The following is a 20,958-nucleotide window of genomic DNA, read 5'->3' as shown; positions in this document are numbered from 1 at the left end:
GCAGCAAGGCGGTCGCCTCTTTCCCATCTCGGGGGGGGGGGGATGCCAAAAGCAGCTATGAGCATTTGTCCCCAGAGACGGTACCAGTGGGGGAAGCGATGGAGAGAGTGCTTTAGGAAGAGCCTGCAACTCTGTTGGTTTCTTGGACTGGCAGACCTGTTTGTTGCAGACATCTCTCCGTCAGATCCATTTTAAAGCGAAAGACGACATTCTGGGTCCACCTCCAGTTGCCGACCAAACCCAACCCATTTTTCCGGTGCCCGAATGGGGGCCCTCCCTGCTGCAGAAGAGAGGCATGCAGACGGCCAGCAGGCTAATTCTAGTCAAGGGGCAGTTTCTGGCCAACTGTGTCTGCCTTGAGGATATTCTGCAAATACAAAAGGGAAGGAAGACGAGAGCTCTGACGTGCTCTCCGCAGCAGCGCTGGTTCCAGGGTGAGCCACGGCCTGGAAACGGAAGCGCATCTGCGGAGGTAATGCAGGAAGTGGGGACAGGAGCACTCTCTCCATCACAGCACGCAGCACGTGGGATTTTCAGTTGGGGGGGGGGGTTTGAAGAAACAGCAGGACTAACGTTTCCAGAGGCGCTCTGGACAGAGCAGGCCCCGGGGCAGGGCACCAGATTCATCCTCCAAGGGCACACTCGCTCAGACATCGGAGGGAGGTTTCAATTCAGAGCCACCCACACACAACCGAAAATGTACCGAGTCGGAAACGGGGACTTTAACCCCGCACTCCACTATCCGTCCGTGCACCAGCTGGGGGGCCCCGGTGCCAGCCGGGGGGGCTGAAGGCTCCTTGTGGTTTGGACCAGACCTCCCCACCAGGAGATGGGAAAGACACAGGCAAGAGAAGAACACAGGGAGAGCTGGCAGGCTTGCTCCCAGCCAGGGGAGAGCAGAGGTGCACTGGCAGCCACGCCAGCCCCCCGGAAAGGGAGGGATCACGCGAGAGGCGGGCCCAGCGGGCAGGCCCAGCCCAGATTCACACCTACTTCGGACACGCAGCTGATCGCCTGCTTTGCTGGCATGAACCGCAAGATACGCAGCAGCAGATCCCGTTTTCAGAGGGCATGGGGGTTTTCCTCTCCCCCTGCCCCCCCTGCACCGCCACTTTCTCTGCAGAAGAAAGAGTCCTGCTGCAACACTGCACCAGGTGCTCTTCCCAAAGCGGCCCCATCCCCGCAGGGGAATCTCTTCCAGTGCTCACAAACATAGTCCCCCATCCAAATGTAAACCAGGGTGGAGCCTGCTTAGCAAAGGGACAATCCATGCTTGCTGCCACGAGACCAGTTCTCCTCTGGCGAGAGGCGGAAGAAGACTGCCTTATTCTGAGAAAGACCCTTGGTTTGTCTAGCTCAGTGCCGTCTACACTGACCGGCAGCGGCTCCTCCAAGGTGGCAGCCAGGGGTCCTTCCCAGTTCCATCTGGAGATGCTGCCCGGGATTGAGTCTGGGGTCTTCTGCCTGCAAAGCAGAGGCTGTAAGGCGACACCGCAGCCCTCTAGCCAAACACTAGGATCTCATGACTGGCCTAGTCTGTCCGTTTCAGCCACTGCCCGTCACGTTCAAGGGTTCTGTGAGACAATGGGCTTATAGTTGTACTGATTGGTTTCTTTCTCAAGTTGGGACACCGCCCCAAACTTTCATCTCTAGGCAGTTAACAATAGCATAAAACAAGTCAAAACATTTAAAAATCAGCCACAGGAGAAAACCTAGACATTTAAAAAGCTAAAAAGCTTGGGTGAAGAGGTGGGGTTCTCAAATGCTTGTTTAAAATGGTCAAGAGGTGGGGCCACCGAGAAGGCCTCGTCCCCCGTGTGGTCACCAGCCGAGCTGGCTGCGGCAACTGGAGACGGCGGACCTCTCCAGACGGCCTCAGTGGGCGGTGGGGCTCATCGTAAAGAAGGCCGTCGCTTATGGATGGATTGTTTTATTCCCAGGGAGCACATCCGTCACATCGACTTGAAATGTGGCTTCCAGTGGCTGACGCTGAAAGAGTGCCCGATTCCCATTCCCTGGGAATTCCCATTCCCTTGGAACTCCCACCCACTAGAAGAGAAGCCAGCAGACGGTCAAGTCCTTGGGGGCGGAGCAAGGCGCAGGCGCAGTGGGCCTGTCCAAGATGGCGGCGGCCAGCGCAGACCGTTGAGGCTCTCCTGGGGGGGGGCGTGCACGCGCCGTGCTCCACGCCCCCTCCCGCCTCCCCTCAGCCCCTCAAGCGGTGGGCCCCGCTTTCCGCTTGGCGGCCGCGGGGCGCTGGGAGGACCTACGCGATGCCATCCTGGCCAGGGAGGGAGGGCGGGCGGGCAAACGACAGTAGGCTGTACCATCGTGACCACACGGATGAATTAAATGGCGTTTTAAAACTGGGCGGGGGGCGCGGTTGCTTTTTAAACGGACTGCCTGGGCGTTCAGCTGAAGAGGACGGGAACAGCTGTAAAAGCGAGCCCAAGAAAGCCTGGCATGAGCACAAGTTCTGATGCTCAGAAGATCCCACCCAAGCCTGGCCCTCTCCATGCCCTTCTTCTCACAAATACGCACATGCACACTTGTTTCAAAGCAAGGCTTTTCTCTCACAATCTAGGCATTTCTGGGATATACATCCTTAGGTTGCAAGCCAATGCACACACCACAGTTTCCTGGGAGTAAGCCCCCCAGGGGCTCCTTAAGGCTTCGAAGGGTTGCAAGCAGGGCTGCTAGGAAGAACAGAACTCAAATCCCAATTTAAATCACTAGTCCAGAAGATTCGATTTAATCACCATTTTCTAGTAAAAATTAAATTCTTGTTGTCTAATATAACCTCAGTATCTATTCAGAGATGTGATACACAACCAGAGATCATAATGCTGTTTCATTCGGGCAACCAGGCCTCGCATTTCTTGGTTGCACGGTTTGCATTTTTGTGCAGATGCCTGGCTTACCCCCATGTACAGAAACTTTGTTAAAATATTCCCAAGAGAGGTCGCTTTTAAGCGTGCAGCCACGATAGGTGTTTCCCTTCTCAAATGCAGGATACTCTTGGAAAAGGCTTCCTCCATGTTCCTGTGGCTTGCCCAGATCTATTCCAACCTCCCCAAATCCTCTAGTCATCCCTTGGCCTTCTTTATCCCGAATCAGACACGATTCTGGGGAAGTGTACACCTGTTGCCCTGAATTACTGTACCTGGGTTCATTTTGAAATTCAAATACAGGCGCTTCAAATGCACGGTACAGATAGGAAGTGTGATGCTGTACCTGGGTAACAGATTGAGGAACACAGGAAGCTGCCATATACTGAGTCAGACCCTCTAGCTCAGCATTGCCTTCACAAACTGGCAGCGGCTTCTCCAAGGTGGCCGGCAGGAATCTCTCTCAGCCCGATCTTGGAGATGCTGCCGGGGAGGGAACTGGGAACCTTCCGCTCTTCCCAGAGGGGCTCCATCCACTCATTGTACATGGCACCTATGTGTACACTAATTGTACAATTGTTGAACATAACGTGTGAATGGACCCACAAGGTCACAGAATATAATTAAGAGGTATGATTAACACTCATGATGATGATATCTTTGACCTATGTTCTTTACAAATAAAAAAATAAGTAAATAAAATAAAAAATAAAATCTCATTTAAATTTTAAAAATCTGGATTAAATATATATATATATCTCATTGGTTTCTATGTACTTCATCAGTTTTGAAAAATTAAGCCATAGTGATCACAGACCTGACAGAGAATTTATGCTGAAGATCTCTCCTTCCAATACTACTATCAGTCACCAAAGTTAAAAAAAAAAAAATTATAATAACCAGCCAACAGCAAACAAAACCAAACTTGGTATAATTAAGGGCTAATTAAGGAGAGGTGCAACTACTGGAATATTTTGGGCTTGCCTGGACAATTAATGGGAAATATAGATTGCAGCTCTAGTGAGTTTAGGTCAACGTTCCTCTCCAGTGGTGGGGTTTATTCAGGGCCGGATGAGGCCATGCGGAGGCCCTAAACTAGGCCAAGCCTCATGGGTCACCCTTAGCATTACACCACACACAGACCATTAAAATGGGGGGGGGGGGAAATGCCTTATTTTTACTTGGCCAAATTGCAACGCAAAGCTACTCATCTACCGAAAACAGTGATCTTGCAGTAAGCCTGTTTGCACTAGAAAATGCCTGATGTGAAGCTCGAACCGTAATCTTTGGGTTGCTGTTGTTTTAATCCAGAGCTCCCTCCTCATGTGAGGCCCTGTCAGGGCTGAGGGAGCTTGCTTAGTAATAATCAACAAGCTAATTACTCAGTGAGTGATTAATAAGTTGGCATAGCTTGTGCCTGAATCTGGCATGAGGCTTCTTGAACAGGCCTCCTCAGCTCACTGGGGTCTGCTGTTCCCTGAAGGGAAAGACCTTATTTTTCGGATTTATAATACATAATTTGATTACGTGTGTGTGTGTGTGTGTGTGTGTGTGTGTGTGTGAGATCAATTTTCTCTCCCATCAAATTATAATCAGCCTCAGCTGGATGGCACAGCAATTAAAGTCACACACTGTTAATTTTTTTACAATTAACTTATTTGTTACATTTCTATACCGCCTCAAACTCACATCTCTGGACTTTTGGTGGGGGGGGCACCCCTGGGCAGATGTTGGCCTACAACTCCCATAATCCCTGGCTACTGGCCACACTGGCTGGGGATTCTGGGAGTTGCAGTCCAAAAATAGCTCCGGGGTGGGGTGGGGCTAAGTTGAGCAGGCCTGCCCTCGGCAGCCCACATGGGGAATAATAGGCCGGTCCGAGTCCCCATTATCCCCCATGGAGAACCTTCTGGAGCCCCTTGGAAGGTCCTAGAAGAGGCCATTTTAGGTCCTGCCCTCCATTTTGTTTGGGCTTTGATTTAATTCCTCCGCTGAGCTCAGGCTCTCCTGATGGGCCTCCGTCCTTCTCTCTGCTCCCTCCCGGGGGGCCAGATGGAGGCTGGGCTTCCTGCCAGCCTCGTGCCTAGATCTCCACCCCACCACTCCTCCGCGGAAGCTCGGCCCATGGGAAGCTGCCTTCTGCTGAGTCAGAGCCTCGATCCACCGAGCTCAGGGTTGTCTTCCCAGACTGGCAGCAGCTTCTCTGAGGTCGGTTGGGGCGGGGGGGGGGAGCAGGGCCTGGGGCACAAGAGTCACTGGAGGCCCCCTTTGGGACCCCGATGGCTGGATCTCAGATCTGGCTCAGGTGGAAGAAAGCGGGGAGGGAGTTTTTAGGTCATCAGGAGGGAGTATTTCATGGCAGCCAGCTATACATAAAGAGTATATCAGTTCTGCATGCAATTGAATAAGTTTCATTGAAAACAACTTCAATAAACTTAACGATACTGAACAATAAAGCACTCCGTTAGCATTGTTTCAGTTGAAGGGGTGCAGCCATCAGGTGGGAGCGCTGGGAACACCACGGGGAGGATCGGGAGCAGCGGCCACACCAGCCTAGGCCCCAAAGGAGATGGCCGAGCCTGGTCCCCACCCCATTTGGGCTGCGGCCGAAACAGATGGACCTGCTCCGCCAACGGCGAGACTGCTTCTAAACCCAAGCCTTCCAAGTGGGTGGCAGAGGGAGCCCTGCCCTCCCCACAGCCTGACTGACAGAGGGCCCCCCCCGAATTAAGAGGGGCAGCCCGACCCATGACTTGGAGGGGAGACTCTGGAGTCACGCTGCCCAGACGCAAGCCCCGGGAGGGGCTCGGCCTTTCTCCTAACGGCGGCCCTCCCACTGGTGTGTCCAGTCAGAGGGGTCTCGCGGCATGCCCCCCATCTCAGGGGGTGCCTCAGCTGAAGGAGCGGGGCACCGGTCTCCAAAGGTGGGGAGCGCCTGGCCCCCGTGAGACGGGTTGGGGGGGGGAAGTGCCTCCCCAGTGCAGATTCATCCACTCCCTTTTCTTTTAAATGACAGTATTACGAGGAGCAGGCGAAATTCGACGAAGAGATGGAAAGACGTAAGGTAGGCCATGGAGGTGTGGGGAGGCGGTTGCCTGTTTGGCAGCAGGATGGAGGCTTCCAGTGTTGGAAAATCTCTGCGGTGAGAGAATCCTTTTCTCATTCTAGCCGAGTGCAGAGAGGCCCAGCACAGCGGAATATAGTTCGGCATCCGTGTGTGTGCTGAGAGTCAAGTGACTTGGAGCCAATTCATAGTTTCCCATCAATATGAAAGGCATTTCTGAAGGAACTCCATTCTGGGTGGAGTCCTAGATGGATGCCCTGTCAGTCAGAAAGCCAACTCAATCCCTTTGGGACCCCGATGGCTGGATCGAAGATCTGGCTCAGGTGGAAGAAAGCGGGGAGGGAGTTTTTAGGTCATCAGGAGGGAGTATTTCATGGCGGCCAACTATACATAAAGAGTAGATCAGTTTTGCATGCAATTGAATAAGTTTCATTTTAAAAAACGTAACGATACTGAACAATAAAGCACTCCATTAGCATTGTTTCAGTTGAAGGGGTCTGGACTGAGCATGGGGTCCACTCTCACTCTCCACTCACGGCTGTTTTCCCTGCTTCTGTCCCACCCAGATCCGCCACCAGCTTGCCAGCCGCACAAAGCCTGCCATTCCTCTTCCGGCCAGCAAGCCAATGAGTGTAAGGCCCCAGATTGATTGATTACTTATTTAGTTAGTTAGTTAGTTAGTTAGTTATATAGCACTGGATTCCAAAGGCTCTAGCTGATCCACAAAACTGAAGACAAAAAGAGGCAAGATAAAAACGCCAGAAAAACAACCATGTACAGTAAAACAACTGAAAACATCCACAGCTTTCTGAAAGCCAGGCTAGAAAGATGTGTCTTCAGGGCTCCTTTAAAGGCGGGTAATGATGTTGGTTCCAGACTGGTAAAGGAGTAAGGCAAGGCTGTCTACTTTCCCCCTCTTTATTCAACTTATATGCTGAACATATACTGAGAGAAGCTGGATTGGGAGAAGATGAGCGTGCTTTGAAAGCTGGGGGAAGAAACATCAAGAACCTGAGCTACGCTGATGACACCCCTCTGAGAGCTGAGAAGGCGGAGGATCTGCAAGCTCTAATAATGAAGGTCAAGGAGCCCAGTGGGAAAACGGGACTACGACTAAATGTCAAGAAGACTAAACTAATGACAACAGGGACAGCAACCAGCCTCAGAATTGAGAATGAAGACACTGAAGTGGTGGATAGTGTCTGCCTTTTAGGATCGACCGTCAACGTAAAGGAGCCAGCAGTCAAGAAATACTCTGCAGACTAGCACTTGGTAGGGTAGCAATGAAGGCCTCGGAAAGGATATTGAGATGCCGTGACGTGTCTACACCTACAAAGATGAGAATCATTCATTCATCTGGGTTTCTGGGGAAATCTTTGATGCTTCACCCTAATTTGGTCTTTGTCTTTCATCGAAATACACTGCATTGCGGACTTTGACCTTTCCACTTTGGGGATCAAGGATTCTGTATCCTCTAGATTCATAGCCAACAAAAATTCCCAGTTCACATCTGCAATTGAGTTTGGTCCTCTTTGCTTTGGGAATATATGCACAGGCCATTGAGCCAAACACTTTGATGTGTCTTAGGGAAGGATGCCCAGTGGGAGGCCTCTTGGAAAGATGTGGGCCAACCTGTTTCCCCCTTCTTCCCAGAAATAGTGGCCATTCCCAGGCAAGGCAGAGCTGAGCCTCCCGTCACTGACCTGGGGTGTTCCCAGGCGCTCATTGTACTTGGGAAGGGCAGGTGTGCGTTCACAAGTCACCCAGAATGAAGCCCCTGCAAGCTATCCGGGAACACCCCATACACGATTCGGGGTTTTCATTGCACACTGGTGCTTAGCCCAATTTATATCTGGGGTTTAAAAAAAAAATCCACTCTTCCCATCGGTTTGTTTGGGCAAACTTGAACAAGCAGTAAAGCCTCGCAGCAGACCTGCGGTGAACCTGCCGTCTGGGAAAGCTCCTGGTGCTGATTCTTTCGTTGCAGATCCATCAGTGGGCCCAGCGGCACAGAAACTGGAGGCCACAGGAAGTGACCGTGCAGATTTTCCGTGTAAGTATCCGTAAGATGTATCCCTGCCCCAAGGAGCTTACATTCTCCGGGGGAGAGCCAGTCCCTGAATTCCCAGGCAGGGCGTTGGCCAATATTTATTCCCCGGGTTCTTTCCATGAGAGATCCCAGGGACTGAGCCTCACTTTCCAAGGGGGGGGGAGCCTCCGTCCTTCTCTCTGCTCCCTCCCGGGGGGCCAAATGGAGGCTGGGCTTCCTGCCAGCCTCGTGCCTAGATCTCCACCCCACCACTCCTCTGAGGAACCTCGGCCCATGGGAAGCTGCCTTCTTCCGCTCAGGGTTGTCTTCCCAGACTGGAGAACAGCAGCTCCTCCGAGGTCGCAGGCAGGCCCGTGACTGGCTTGCTCTCGAACCTTTTTCTTGCAGGGCCATGAGCAGAACTCCCAGCCACTGAGGGGCCTCCACCACCAGCTTCCCATGAGAAGTGTAAGTCTGCTGGCGGGGGGGGGGGGGTGTCAGTCTGCCCAAGGCAGGTCTCTGCCCCAAGGAGGTTGCATTCTTCCTGCCGTCAAGGGGGCCCAGTTTACAAGGGGTGGGAAAGGACAAGAGCTGTCCTCCTCCACGCCCTCGGCTGTGAACGGTCCTGGCTCTCTCGGGAGCACTGCCGAAGGGCCGATGGATCCCTTGCGGGCAGACGGGGTGTGGGCGTTATGCCACCGAGGCCCCTTGTTTTCTCTTCCCTGGTCCACGGCAGCCTCCAATGTTCCCGGGACTTCTCAAGAAGGGAAGGAAGGAGGAGAAGCCGCCCGTGAGACCTCTGGTACGAGGAGTTTCTCTTTCCATCTAGATGGGGAATTTTGGAGCCTGGACCACCCAGGACAGACTAAAGAGATTGGGGGGGGGGAGGGTGCGTGCTTCTTCCCCAGACGTCCAGGGGGAAGAGCGCCTCTGACTACAGTAGAGGATGTTGCTGACTGGGGCTGTCTCTGGCCATCGAGTGGCTTGCCCAAAGAACCCTCGTCACTGGGGGGAGCTTGGAATTGGGGGTCCAAGGCAGGGACGCTGGTCTAGGATGCATTCGAGGGCGGTGCTGCTTCGGCGAATGCCAGGCAAACCTGCAGGTGGTCGCAGGCCCTCTCTCATTCCTTGGGAGCGGGAGTGGTTTGCTGGCTCTCTAGTTCTGCGAGGGGCAGCCGGGATTCCTCCTGAAGGGCTCACTGCACGGGCAGCAGCCAGCAGCCGTCCGCAGGAGTCCCAGGGGAAAGCGTAAGCGTCTTGGCCCCAGAAAAGGGGGCCCGGCTGGTGGTGTGAGCTGGTGGGTGAGAGGTGGGCCTGTGGCGCTGGCCAAGGCGGAGGGGTGGTCATGCCAGGGGGACGCCCTGGGGGAACGCAGAGAGTTCCCAGGGGGCAGCTGCCCTTCGCACGTGGGAGGCTGGTCTGAGACCCAAACCACCCAGGTGGGTCCAGGTCGGGGGAGCCCCCCCGAGCAAAAGCCGACTTGGCCCGCCAGTGAGAGATCCGGCTTTCCCCCTTTCAGCGTGCAGCCATCAGGTGGGAGCGCTGGGAGCACCACTTGGAGGATTGGGAGCAGCGGCCACACCAGCCTAAGCCGAAAAGGAGATTGCCGAGCCTGGTCCCCACCCCATTTGGGCTGCGGCCGAAACAGATGGACCTGCCCCGGGCTGCCAAAGAGGTCCTGCTCCGCCAACGGCGAGACTGCTTCTAAACCCAAGACTTCCAAGTGGGTGGCAGAGGGAGCCCTGCCCTCCCCTCGGCCTGACCGACAGGCTTTGGGAAAGGAGTGCCGAGCCCCCCCCCGAATTAAGAGGGGCAGCCCGACCCATGACTTGGAGGGGAGACTCTGGAGTCACGCTGCCCAGACGCAAGCCCCGGGAGGGGGTCGGCCTTTCTCCTAACGGCGGCCCTCCCACTGGTGTGTCCAGTCAGAGGGGTCTCGCGGCATGCCCCACATCTCAGTGGGTGCCTCAGCTGAAGGAGCGGGGCACCGGTCTCCAAAGGTGGGGAGCGCCTGGCCCCGTGTGAGATGGATTGCGGGGGGAAGTGCCTCCCCAATGCAGATTCATCCACTCCCTTTTCTTTTAAATGACAGTATTACGAAGAGCAGGCGAAATTCGAAGAACATTTGGAAAGACGTAAGGTAGGCCACGGAGGTGTGGGGAGGCGGTTGCCTGTTTGGCAGTAGGATGGAGGCTTCCAGTGTTGGAAATTCTCTGTGGTGAGAGAATCCTTTTCTCATTCTAGCCGAGTGCAGAGGGGCCCAACACAGCGGAATATAGTTTGGCATGCGTGTCTGCTGAGAGTGAAGTAACTTGGAGCCAATTCATAGTTTCCCATCAATATGAAAGGCATTTATGAAGGACCTCCATTCTGGGTGGAGTCCTAGATGGATGCCCTGTCAGTCAGAAAGCCAACTCAATCCCTTTGGGACCCCGATGGCTGGATCGAAGATCTGGCTCAGGTGGAAGAAAGCGGGGAGGGAGTTTTTAGGTCATCAGGAGGGAGTATTTCATGGCGGCCAACTATACATAAAGAGGATATCAGTTTTGCATGCAATTGAATAAGTTTCATTGAAAACAACTTCAATAAACGTAACGATACTGAACAATAAAGCACTCCATTAGCATTGTTTCAGTTGAAGGGGTCTGGACTGAGCATGGGGTCCACTCTCACTCTCACCGCACGGCAGCGGTTTTCCCTTCCTGCAGTCCCACCCAGCTCGGCCATCAGCTCTCGAGGCGGAAAATCTCCCCTGCCAGCAGCACAAAGCCCACCAGGCCTCTTCCAGCTACGGGAGTCATACCCTTGGCAAGGCTAAGGCCACAGATTTATGATCTCTGGTTGACCCAGCCAGGCAGGTGTGATCGACTGGTTGGTTTGATCCAGACATCGAGTCCTTCCCAAGGACCTGGGATGCCAGAATTTGATTGTCAGTTGTTATAGATATCGTCGCAGAATAGAGGCTGTTCCCAGCAAAGCTGCTTTTTGTAACGGGCTGATGGTGATTTCTGTGGCCCCTCTGGTGCTGAGGTGCTCTTCAAGGTCTTTTGGGACTGCACCCAGGGCACCAATGACCACTGGGATGATTTGGGTCTTTTTCTGCCACAGCCTTTCCATTCCAATTTGTAGATCTTTGTATTTGGTGATTTTTCCCATTTTTCTTCTATTCTGCTATCCCCTGGGATTGCTATGTCGATTATTTTCACTTGTTTTTCTTTCTTCTCCACTACAGTTATATCTCGTGTATTGTGTGGCAGATGTTTGTCTGTTTGTAGTCGGAAGTCCCATAATATTTTTACATCTTCATTTTCTGCCACTTTTTCAATTTTATGGTGCCACCAATTCTTGGCTACAGGTAGCTTGTCTTTTTTGCAGATGTTCCAGTGTATCATCCCTGCTACCTTGTCATGCCTTTGTTTGTAGTCAGTCCATGCGATCTTTTTACAACAGCTGATTAGGTGGTCCACTGTTTCATCTGCTTCTTTACAAAGGCAGCACTTGCTGTTTGTTGTGGATTTTTCCACTTTTGCTCTTATTGCATTTGTTCTTAGTGCCTGTTCTTGTGCAGCCAGTATTAAAACCTCTGTTTCTTTCTTCAAGTTGCCATTCTTAAGTTATTGTTGTTGTTGTTGTTGTTGTTGTTGTTGTTATTATTATTTAGTTATATAGCACTGGATTCCGAAGGCTCAGTATCACCTCACCGCTGCTTTCCCTTGCTTCTGTCCCACCCAGATCGGCCACCAGCTGCCCAAGCGGAGGCTCTCCGCCACCAGCAAAATGAATCCGGCCGTGCCTCCTCAGGGCAGCAAGCGGGCCAGGCTCCTGGAGATGGTAAGGCCTCAGATTATTATTATTGTTGTTGTTGTTGTTGTTGTTGTTATTATATTAGTAATATAGCACTGGATTCCAAAGGCTATAGTTATTCCGCAAAATTAAGTGGTCTCTGTAGGTCATCAGGAGGTATGCCTTTCTTGTGCACAAACAACCAAATCCTGCCAAGGAGTCAATAGATCATCATGTCCTTAATGTTAGGGGGAAATGTGTTATATACTTGTCTATTATACCTTGACCTTCCTTAATCAAATGCAGCGAAATAAAATGGGGAGCAGTAATTAACACTCTCTTCTCTTTCCCTCTCTTCTAGCTGAGGATCTGGCCTTTCCAAAGAGCCACAGCTGCGTCCTGCCAGCCTCCCAATCCCCCCGCTGAAGCCATCTGCCAAGGAAAACCAAGGGGGATTCCCACCATGTCCAACCCACATCTCACAACAACAGTTCATTTCGGGTACGATCTCTGCGCGGCCATCTGCACCTGTTCAGCCACCCGCAGGGGATTCAGGTGAGGTAAGACCACAGATCAGTCGTCTTAGCAGGGAACTGGCCCGATCGATCCCCAGCCCAGCATCCCACCAGCGGCTCTTGCTGGTTTCTACCAAGCGTTTCTCTTAGATTGAGAGCCCTTTTGGGAGGGGGACCATCTTATTTGTTTATTAGAGTGATTTGTCTATGCCAAGCACTTGGAGGACTTTGTTGAGACGTGGCATAGAAATATGCGTAATAGTAGCAGATCAGAATTATTATCCAAAAAACTGCAGGGAAGTGATGTAGAATTTCCCCAGAGGACGTCCCAGTGTCAAAAAAAAGTATCCACTCAGCTCATTTCAGTGTCAGGATGGTGCATGCAAAACATGGTCTCTGTAGGTCATCAGCAGGAAGTATTTAATGGCAGCCATCTATATGTAAGGATTATACTAGTTTTGCATGCAACTGTATGTGTTTCATAAGAAAACTTCAAAAAAAGTCTCATTTTAAAAACCCCTTAACAATAAGCCACTAAATTAGCATTGGGTCAGTTGAAGCTGGCTGGAATTAGCATTGGGTCCACGATCAGTCTCAACTCACGGCTGCTTTCCCTTGCTTCTGTCCCACCCAGATCGGCCACCAGCTGCCCAAGAGGACACTGTCCGCCACCAGCAAAATGAATCCGGCCGTGCCTCCTCAGGGCAGCAAGCAGGCCAGGCTGTTGGAGAGGGTAAGGCCTCGGATTTATTATTCTTATTTTATAATATTAGCCCCCTCCCCGGCTGCTTTGAAGGCCCTTCTGAAGGCCCACCTGTTCCGCCAGGCATGTGCCCTGTAATATATTATTATTTTCATACTGCTGTACGCTCACTGCCTAGAGTCCTCGGAGGAGGCGGCATATAAGCACATTTTCAGAAATGAATGAAATAAATACGAAAAGGCCAGGTTCACACGCCAAACAAACCTTGAGTGACCGGCCAGACACCCCTCTTCAGTCAGAAGCCCCTGCCAAGCGAACAGCCTCCCAGGCGTTGGGGGTGGCGGCGGCTGCCATTTGCACTCCGTCTCCTTCGAGAACGGAGGCAGGAAAGCAGAGGGGCTCACGGAAGAGCAGGACAGCCCAGGGCCTCACGAGTTCCCCTGTGCCTCCGTTCCTTGGCTTGGTGGGAGATGGTGGGTCACAGCTGGCCTGGGGAGTGATGGGGGGAACGGGGAGCAGTGTCAGCTCACGGCTGTCTTCTCTTGCTTCTGCCCCACCCTGGTCTCCCGCTAGCTCTCCAAGCGGAGGCTCTCCGCCACCAGTGGCCCGCAGCCCGCCGTCTCTCTCCCGGAGCTCAAAGGAGCCAGGCCAGACTCAAGGGAAGGCCACCGAGCAGTGGAACGGGCCCAGTCCACCCCCGGCACAGCAGCCCACCAGATCGCCTTTTGTCTCTGGAACGGGGAGCCCCCCTGAGCAAAAGCCGACTTAGCCCGCCAGTGGCAGAGCCGGCTTTCCCCCTTTCAGCGTGCAGCCATCAGGTGGGAGTGCTGGGAGGAGCCGGAGCAGCAGCCACTCAAGCCCAGGGCTGGCCCAAGATGCGGCTGCCCAGCCTGGTCCCCACCCCGTTTGGGCTCAGGCCGAAGCATGTGGACCCGCCCCGGTCTTTGCTCCGCCAACGGCAAGACTGCTTTTGGCAGAGGGAGCCCTGCCCTCCCCTCGGCCTGACCGACAGGCTTTGGGAAAGGAGTGCCGAGCCCCCCCCCCGAATTAAGAGGGGCAGCCCGACCCATGACTTGGAGGGGAGACTCTGGAGTCACGCTGCCCAGACGCAAGCCCCGGGAGGGGCTCGGCCTTTCTCCTAACGGCGGCCCTCCCACTGGTGTGTCCAGTCAGAGGGGTCTCGCGGCATGCCCCCCATCTCAGTGGGTGCCTCAGCGGAAAGAGCGGGGCACCGGTCTCCAAAGGTGGGGAGTGCCTGGCCCCCGTGAGACGGGTTGGGGGGGGGGGGAAGTGCCTCCCCAATGCAGATTCATCCACTCCCTTTTCTTTTAAATGACAGTATTACGAGGAGCAGGAAAAATTCGACCAATATATGGAAAGACGTAAGGTAGGCCATGGAGGTGTGGGGAGGCGGTTGCCTGTTTGGCAGCAGGATGGAGGCTTCCAGTGTTGGAAATTCCCTGCGGTGAGAGAATCCTTTTCTCAATATAGCCGAGTGCACAGAGGCCCAACACAGCGGAATATAGTTCGGCATGCGTGTGTGCTGAGAGTCAAGTAACTTGGAGCCAATTCATAGTTTCCCATCAATATGAAAGGCATTTATGAAGGAACTCCATTCTGGGTGGAGTCCTAGATGGATGCCCTGTCAGTCAGAAAGCCAACTCAATCCCTTTGGGACCCCGATGGCTGGATCGAAGATCTGGCTCAGGTGGAAGAAAGCGGGGAGGGAGTTTTTAGGTCATCAGGAGGGAGTATTTCATGGCGGCCAACTATACATAAAGAGTAGATCAGTTTTGCATGCAACTGAATAAGTTTCATTGAAAAAAACTTCAATAAACGTAACGATACTGAACAATAAAGCACTCCATTAGCATTGTTTCAGTTGAAGGGGTCTGGACTGAGCATGGGGTCCACTCTCACTCTCCACTCACGGCTGTTTTCCCTGCTTCTGTCCCACCCAGATCCGCCACCAGCTTGCCAGCCGCACAAAGCCTGCCATTCCTCTTCCGGCCAGCAAGCCGATGAGTGTAAGGCCCCAGATTGATTGATTACTTATTTAGTTAGTTAGTTAGTTAGTTAGTTAGTTATATAGCACTGGATTCCAAAGGCTCTAGCTGATCCACAAAACTGAAGACAAAAAGAGGCAAGATAAAAACGCCAGAAAAACAACCATGTACAGTAAAACAACTGAAAACATCCACAGCTTTCTGAAAGCCAGGCTAGAAAGATTTGTCTTCAGGGCTCCTTTAAAGGCGGGTAATGATGTTGGTTCCAGACTGGTAAAGGAGTAAGGCAAGGCTGTCTACTTTCCCCCTCTTTATTCAACTTATATGCTGAACATATACTGAGAGAAGCTGGATTGGGAGAAGATGAGCGTGGTTTGAAAGCTGGGGGAAGAAACATCAAGAACCTGAGCTACGCTGATGACACCCCTCTGAGAGCTGAGAAGGCGGAGGATCTGCAAGCTCTAATAATGAAGGTCAAGGAGCCCAGTGGGAAAACGGGACTACGACTAAATGTCAAGAAGACTAAACTGATGACAACAGGGACAGCAACCAGCCTCAGAATTGAGAATGAAGACACTGAAGTGGTGGATAGTGTCTGCCTTTTAGGATCGACGGTCAACGTAAAGGAGCCAGCAGTCAAGAAATACTCTGCAGACTAGCACTTGGTAGGGTAGCAATGAAGGCCTCGGAAAGGATATTGAGATGCCGTGACGTGTCTACACCTACAAAGATGAGAATCGTTCGGACTGTGGTTTTTCCCGTGACGCTCTATGGATGCGAAAGCTGGACTTTGAAGAAGCAAGATAGAAAAAGTATTGACGCTTTTGAACTTGGGTGCTGGAGAAGACTTTTGAGGAGACCCTGGACAGCCAGGAAAACAAACCAATGGATCCTAGAACAAGTCAATCCAGAATTTCCACTCGAGGCACAAATGACCAGGCTCAAACTCTCATATTTCGGACACATGATGCAAAGACCCAGCTCCCTTGAGAAGTCCATAATGCTGGGAAAAGTGGAAGGCAAGAGAAGAAGAGGATGACCAGCAGCAAGTTGGATGGACTTGATGACGACAGCCATGAATGAACCACTGAGAGACCTTCAAGGCCAAGTGGAAGACAAGTCACCACCCTGGAGAGAATCTATCTATGTGCTTACTAAGAGTCGACACCAACTTGACGGCACTTAATCAATCAATCAATCAATCAATGATGTTGAATCATGAATGAATGGCTATAGGGAGGGCATTCCAGACCCCAGCCCAGGAGCCACCACAGAGAAGGCCTGAGCTGGTGAGCTGGCAGATTCCGGAGAAGGACCTCTCTCAATGGCCTCCATGTCCAGTGGGGATCATGCAGAAGGAGGCGCTCTCCCAGGTCACTCGCTAACTCCCAACTCACTCGGAAGAGGACTCTTCTTTGGAGGGAGCTGGCCCAACTCACCGCCAGCACAGCAACCCGCCAGGGCCTGTTGCTGGCTTCTCCCGAGAGTTTCCCTTTAGATTAGGAGGCATTTCGGGACAGGGAACCATCTTGTTTGTGGATTAGAATGATTAGTTTATGCCAAGCCCTTTGAGGACATGGTTGATAAGTGGCACAGAAATATTCCTAATAGTAGCAGATTTGGCCACCGCGCTACGGTCCAGATCACCTTTTGTTTCTGGAATGGGGAGCCCCCCGAGCAAAAGCCGACTTGGCCCACTAGTGACAGATCTGGCTTTCACCCTTTCAGCGTGCAGCCATCAGGTGGGAGTGCTGGGAGGAGCAGGAGCAGCAGCAAGCTCAGCACAGCAGGCCAAAGAGGAGATTGCCGAGACTTTCCCCCACATCTTTCGGCCTCAGGCCCAAGCAGCCAAGGGTATCTGTAGAAAATTGGGAAGTCTGATAATCAGAATTATTATCCAAAAAACTGCAGGAAAATGAGGCAAATGTTCCCTGAGGATATCCCTGTGTCAAAGAAAGGAGTACATTCAGTTCAGTGGCAGGTTGGTGCATGCGAAACTTGGTCTCTGTAGGTGTGATCAGGAGGAAGTATTCAATGGCAGCCACCTATACTGTATGTAAGGATTATATTAGTTGTGCATGCAACTGTATGTGTTTCATGAGAAAACTTCAAAAAAAGTATCATTTTTTAAAAAGAAAAAAACCCTTAAAAAAGCATTAAACTAGCATTGGGTCAGTTGAAGATGTAGGCATAGGAGAAAGAAAACACAAAAGCAAGAAACCACCCCATGGGGAGCTTTTCTGAAGGTAGTTTGGGGAGGGGGAGTCGCCCAAACTCAGTTCAGAGTTAGGTCCACAGCGAGCTCCCTCTGCATCCCAGGAAGCCGGTCCTCCAAGTCCCGAATGCCTCTGCCTAGAAGAGGCTTTGGGGCTTCGTTGGATGTTGCCTTGGTGCCATGAAGCCTCATCTTAAGCCTGTCTTCCCTTGCTTCTGTCCCACCCACCACATCTCACAGAAACAGGTGGATTCGGGACAGAGCTCCAGGAGGCCACCAGTTCAGCAACCACACACAGGGGATTTGGACGAGGTAAGACCACAGATCAGTCTTCTTAGCAGGGAACTGGCCCCAGCACAGCATCCCACCAGTGAGTGGCCCTTGCTGGTTTCTACCTAGCCTTTCCCTTCAGAAGATGAGCCCTTTGGGGAGAGGGAACCAGCGGCTGCAATTTTTAGGTCATCAGGAGGAAGTATTTAATGGCAGCCATTTATTTATATATCAGTTTGGCATGCAATTGAATAAGTTTCATTTTAAAAAAACCTTCCATAAAGTGTCATTTTTAGGAACCCTTAACAATAATGCACTAAATTAGCATTGTTTCAGTTGAAGCTGACTGGAATTCGCATCGGGTCCACCATCACTATCAACTCATGGCTGTTTTCCCTTGCTTCTGTCCCACCCAGCTCCGCCGCCTGCGCGCCAAGGTGAAAGCCTCTGTTGAGCGCACTAAGAAGCCCGCAGGCAAGCAGGACAAACCCTTGGGAAAGGTCAGACCACAGATTTATTATTATTATTATTTTATTAGTTATATAGGAGCTTTTCTGAAGGTAGTTTGGGGAGGGGGAGTCGCCCAAACTCAGTTCAGAGTCAGGTCCACGGTCAGCTCCCTCTGCATCCCGGGAAGCTGGTCCTCCAAGTCCCGAATGCCTCTGCCTAGAAGAGGCTTTGGGGCTTCGTTGGATGTTGCCTTGGTGCCATGAAGCCTCATCTTAAGCCTGTCTTCCCTTGCTTCTGTCCCACCCACCACATCTCACAGCAACAGGTGGATTCAGGACAGAACTCCAGGAGGCCACCAGTTCAGCGACCCCACACAGGGGATTCGGATGAGGTAAGACCACAGATCAGTCTTCTTAGCAGGGAACTGGCCCCAGCACAGCATCCCACCAGTGAGTGGCCCTTGCTGGTTTCTACCGAGAATCTCTCTTAGATTGAGAGCCCTTTTGGGAGAGGGGACCATCTTATTTGTTTATTAGAGTGATTTGTCTATGCCAAGCACTTTGAGGACTTTGTTGAGACGTGGCATAGAAATATGCGTGATAGTAGCAGATCAGCTATCTGTCGATAATTGGGTATTCTGATTATCAGAATTATTATTTTAAAAAACTGCAGGAAAAGTATTTTAATTCCCCCTGAGGACATCCCAGTGTCCAAAAAAGAGAGAGCAGTACATCCAGCTCATTTCAGTGGCAGGATGGTGCATGCAAAACTTGGTCTCTGTAGGTGGGATCAGGAGGCAGTATTTAATGGCAGCCATCTATATGTAAGGATTATATCAGTTTTGCATGCGACTGAATAAGTTTCATGGAAAAAAACTTCAAGAAAGTATCTTTTTGAACAAATATCATAAGTATCATAATCGAACAAGTATCATAATCAAACAAATAAATTTTTAAGAACCCTTAACAATAGAGCACTAAATTAGCATTGTTTCAGTTGAAGCTGACTGGAATTCGCATTGGGTCCACGATCAGTCTCCCCTCACGGCTGTTTTCCCTTGCTTCTGTCCCACCCAGCTCTGCCATCAGCTCTCCAAGCTCGCCATCTCCCCTGCCGGCAGCAGGACATTGGCCATGCCACCCACGGGAGGCACCCCCTTGGCAAGGGTAAGGCCACAGATTTATTATCATAATTATTATTATTTAGTTCTATAGCACTGGATTCCGAAGGCTCAGTATCACCTCACGGCTGCTTTCCCTTGCTTCTGTCCCACCCAGCTCTGCCATCAGCTCTCCAAGCTCGCCATCTCCCCTGCCGGCAGCAGGACAGTGGCCATGCCACCCACGGGAGGCACCCCCTTGGCAAGGGTAAGGCCACAGATTTATTATCATAATTATTATTATTTAGTTCTATAGCACTGGATTCCGAAGGCTCAGTATCACCTCACGGCTGCTTTCCCTTGCTTCTGTCCCACCCAGATCGGCCACCAGCTGCCCAAGAGGACGCTGTCTGCCACCAGCCAAATGAATCCGGCCGTCCCTCCTCAGGGCAGCAAGCAGGCCAGGCTGTTGGAGAGGGTAAGGCCTCGGATTTATTATTCTTATTTTATAATATTAGCCCCCTCCCCGGCTGCTTTGAAGGCCCTTCTGAAGGCCCACCTGTTCCGCCAGGCATGTGCCCTGTAATATATTATTATTTTCATACTGCTGTACGCTCACTGCCTAGAGTCCTCGGAGGAGGCGGCATATAAGCACATTTTCAGAAATGAATGAAATAAATACGAAAAGGCCAGGTTCACACGCCAAACAAACCTTGAGTGACCGGCCAGACACCCCTCTTCAGTCAGAAGCCCCTGCCAAGCGAACAGCCTCCCAGGCGTTGGGGGTGGCGGCGGCTGCCATTTGCACTCCGTCTCCTTCGAGAACGGAGGCAGGAAAGCAGAGGGGCTCACGGAAGAGCAGGACAGCCCAGGGCCTCACGAGTTCCCCTGTGCCTCCGTTCCTTGGCTTGGTGGGAGATGGTGGGTCACAGCTGGCCTGGGGAGTGATGGGGGGAACGGGGAGCAGTGTCAGCTCACGGCTGTCTTCTCTTGCTTCTGCCCCACCCTGGTCTCCCGCCAGCTCTCCAAGCGGAGGCTCTCCGCCACCAGCGGCCCGCAGCCCGCCGTCTCTCTCCCGGAGCTCAAAGGAGCCAGGCCAGACTCAAGGGAAGGCCACCGAGCAGTGGAACGGGCCCAGTCCACCCCCGGCACAGCAGCCCACCAGATCGCCTTTTGTCTCTGGAACGGGGAGCCCCCCCGAGCCAAAGCTGACTTGGCCCGCCAGTGGCAGAGCCGGCTTTCCCCCTTTCAGCGTGCAGCCATCAGGTGGGAGTGCTGGGAGGAGCCGGAGCAGCAGCCACTCAAGCCCAGGGCTGGCCCAAGATGCGGCTGCCCAGCCTGGTCCCCACCCCGTTTGGGCTCAGGCCGAAGCATGTGGACCCGCCCCGGTCTTTGCTCCGCCAACGGCTAGACTGCTTTTGGCAGAGGGAGCCCTGCCCTCCCCTCAGCCTGACCGACAGGCTTTGGGAAAGGAGTGCCGAGCCCCCCCCCGAATTAAGAGGGGCAGCCCGACCCATGACTTGGAGGGGAGACTCTGGAGTCACGCTGCCCAGACGCAAGCCCCGGGAGGGGCTCGGCCTTTCTCCTAACGGCGGCCCTCCCACTGGTGTGTCCAGTCAGAGGGGTCTCGCGGCTTGCCCCACATCTCAGGGGGTGCCTCAGCGGAAGGAGCGGGGCACCGGTCTCCAAAGGTGGGGAGTGCCTGGCCCCGTGTGAGACGGGTGGGGGGGGGGAAGTGCCTCCCCAATGCAGATTCATCCACTCCCTTTTCTTTCAAACGGACCTGGAGAAATCCGAAGAGCACATCGAGAGACGTAAGGAGGCTTCCAGAAGGATATCTGACGCCTCCAGGGATGTCCCGAGAGACGGGGACGGCTCTCGGGGATCTGGCGCCCAGATGCAACACTCTGTTGAGCGCCCTTAGTTCACGTGGAAA

At 52.6% G+C, this 20,958-nt stretch overlaps 1 protein-coding gene across 9 annotated transcripts; it reads left to right on the top strand.

Moving 5' to 3' along the window:
* Positions 1-9,704: 9,704 nt before the first annotated feature.
* On the top strand, positions 9,705-20,958 carry LOC128325816 (uncharacterized). Of its 9 annotated transcripts, none has more exons than XM_053251678.1 (14): positions 9,705-10,121; positions 11,714-11,812; positions 12,126-12,265; positions 12,914-13,012; positions 13,556-13,800; positions 14,322-14,369; positions 14,944-15,009; positions 17,444-17,515; positions 17,890-17,973; positions 18,243-18,314; positions 19,000-19,089; positions 19,201-19,290; positions 19,402-19,500; positions 20,044-20,958. In XM_053251678.1, exons 6-14 carry the CDS (start codon positions 14,355-14,357, stop codon positions 20,431-20,433), a joined length of 978 nt encoding a protein of 325 aa, XP_053107653.1. In that variant the 5' UTR covers positions 9,705-10,121; positions 11,714-11,812; positions 12,126-12,265; positions 12,914-13,012; positions 13,556-13,800; positions 14,322-14,354; the 3' UTR covers positions 20,434-20,958. The 9 variants fall into 9 exon arrangements, with proteins under 9 accessions (XP_053107653.1, XP_053107648.1, XP_053107640.1 ...); XM_053251673.1 differs by having other exon boundaries at positions 12,126-12,324; XM_053251665.1 differs by lacking the exons at positions 13,556-13,800; positions 14,944-15,009 and having other exon boundaries at positions 9,705-9,981; positions 10,074-10,121; positions 12,126-12,324.

The sequence above is a fragment of the Hemicordylus capensis genome, chromosome 1, assembly GCF_027244095.1.
Source record: "Hemicordylus capensis ecotype Gifberg chromosome 1, rHemCap1.1.pri, whole genome shotgun sequence".
Lineage (NCBI taxonomy): Eukaryota > Metazoa > Chordata > Lepidosauria > Squamata > Cordylidae > Hemicordylus > Hemicordylus capensis.
The sequence above is the reverse complement of the archived record's forward strand: the minus strand, read 5'-3'. Positions and strand labels throughout refer to the sequence as shown.

Excerpts from the sequence above, each read along its gene's own strand:
- LOC128325816 (XM_053251665.1), top strand. The coding sequence starts at position 12,959 with ATGAATCCGGCCGTGCCTCCTCAGGGCAGCAAGCAGGCCAGGCTGTTG. Across the intron at positions 17,516-17,889 it reads ACACAGGGGATTTGGACGAG|CTCCGCCGCCTGCGCGCCAA; the intron begins GTAAGACCACAG and ends TGTCCCACCCAG. Across the intron at positions 19,090-19,200 it reads GAGGCACCCCCTTGGCAAGG|CTCTGCCATCAGCTCTCCAA; the intron begins GTAAGGCCACAG and ends TGTCCCACCCAG.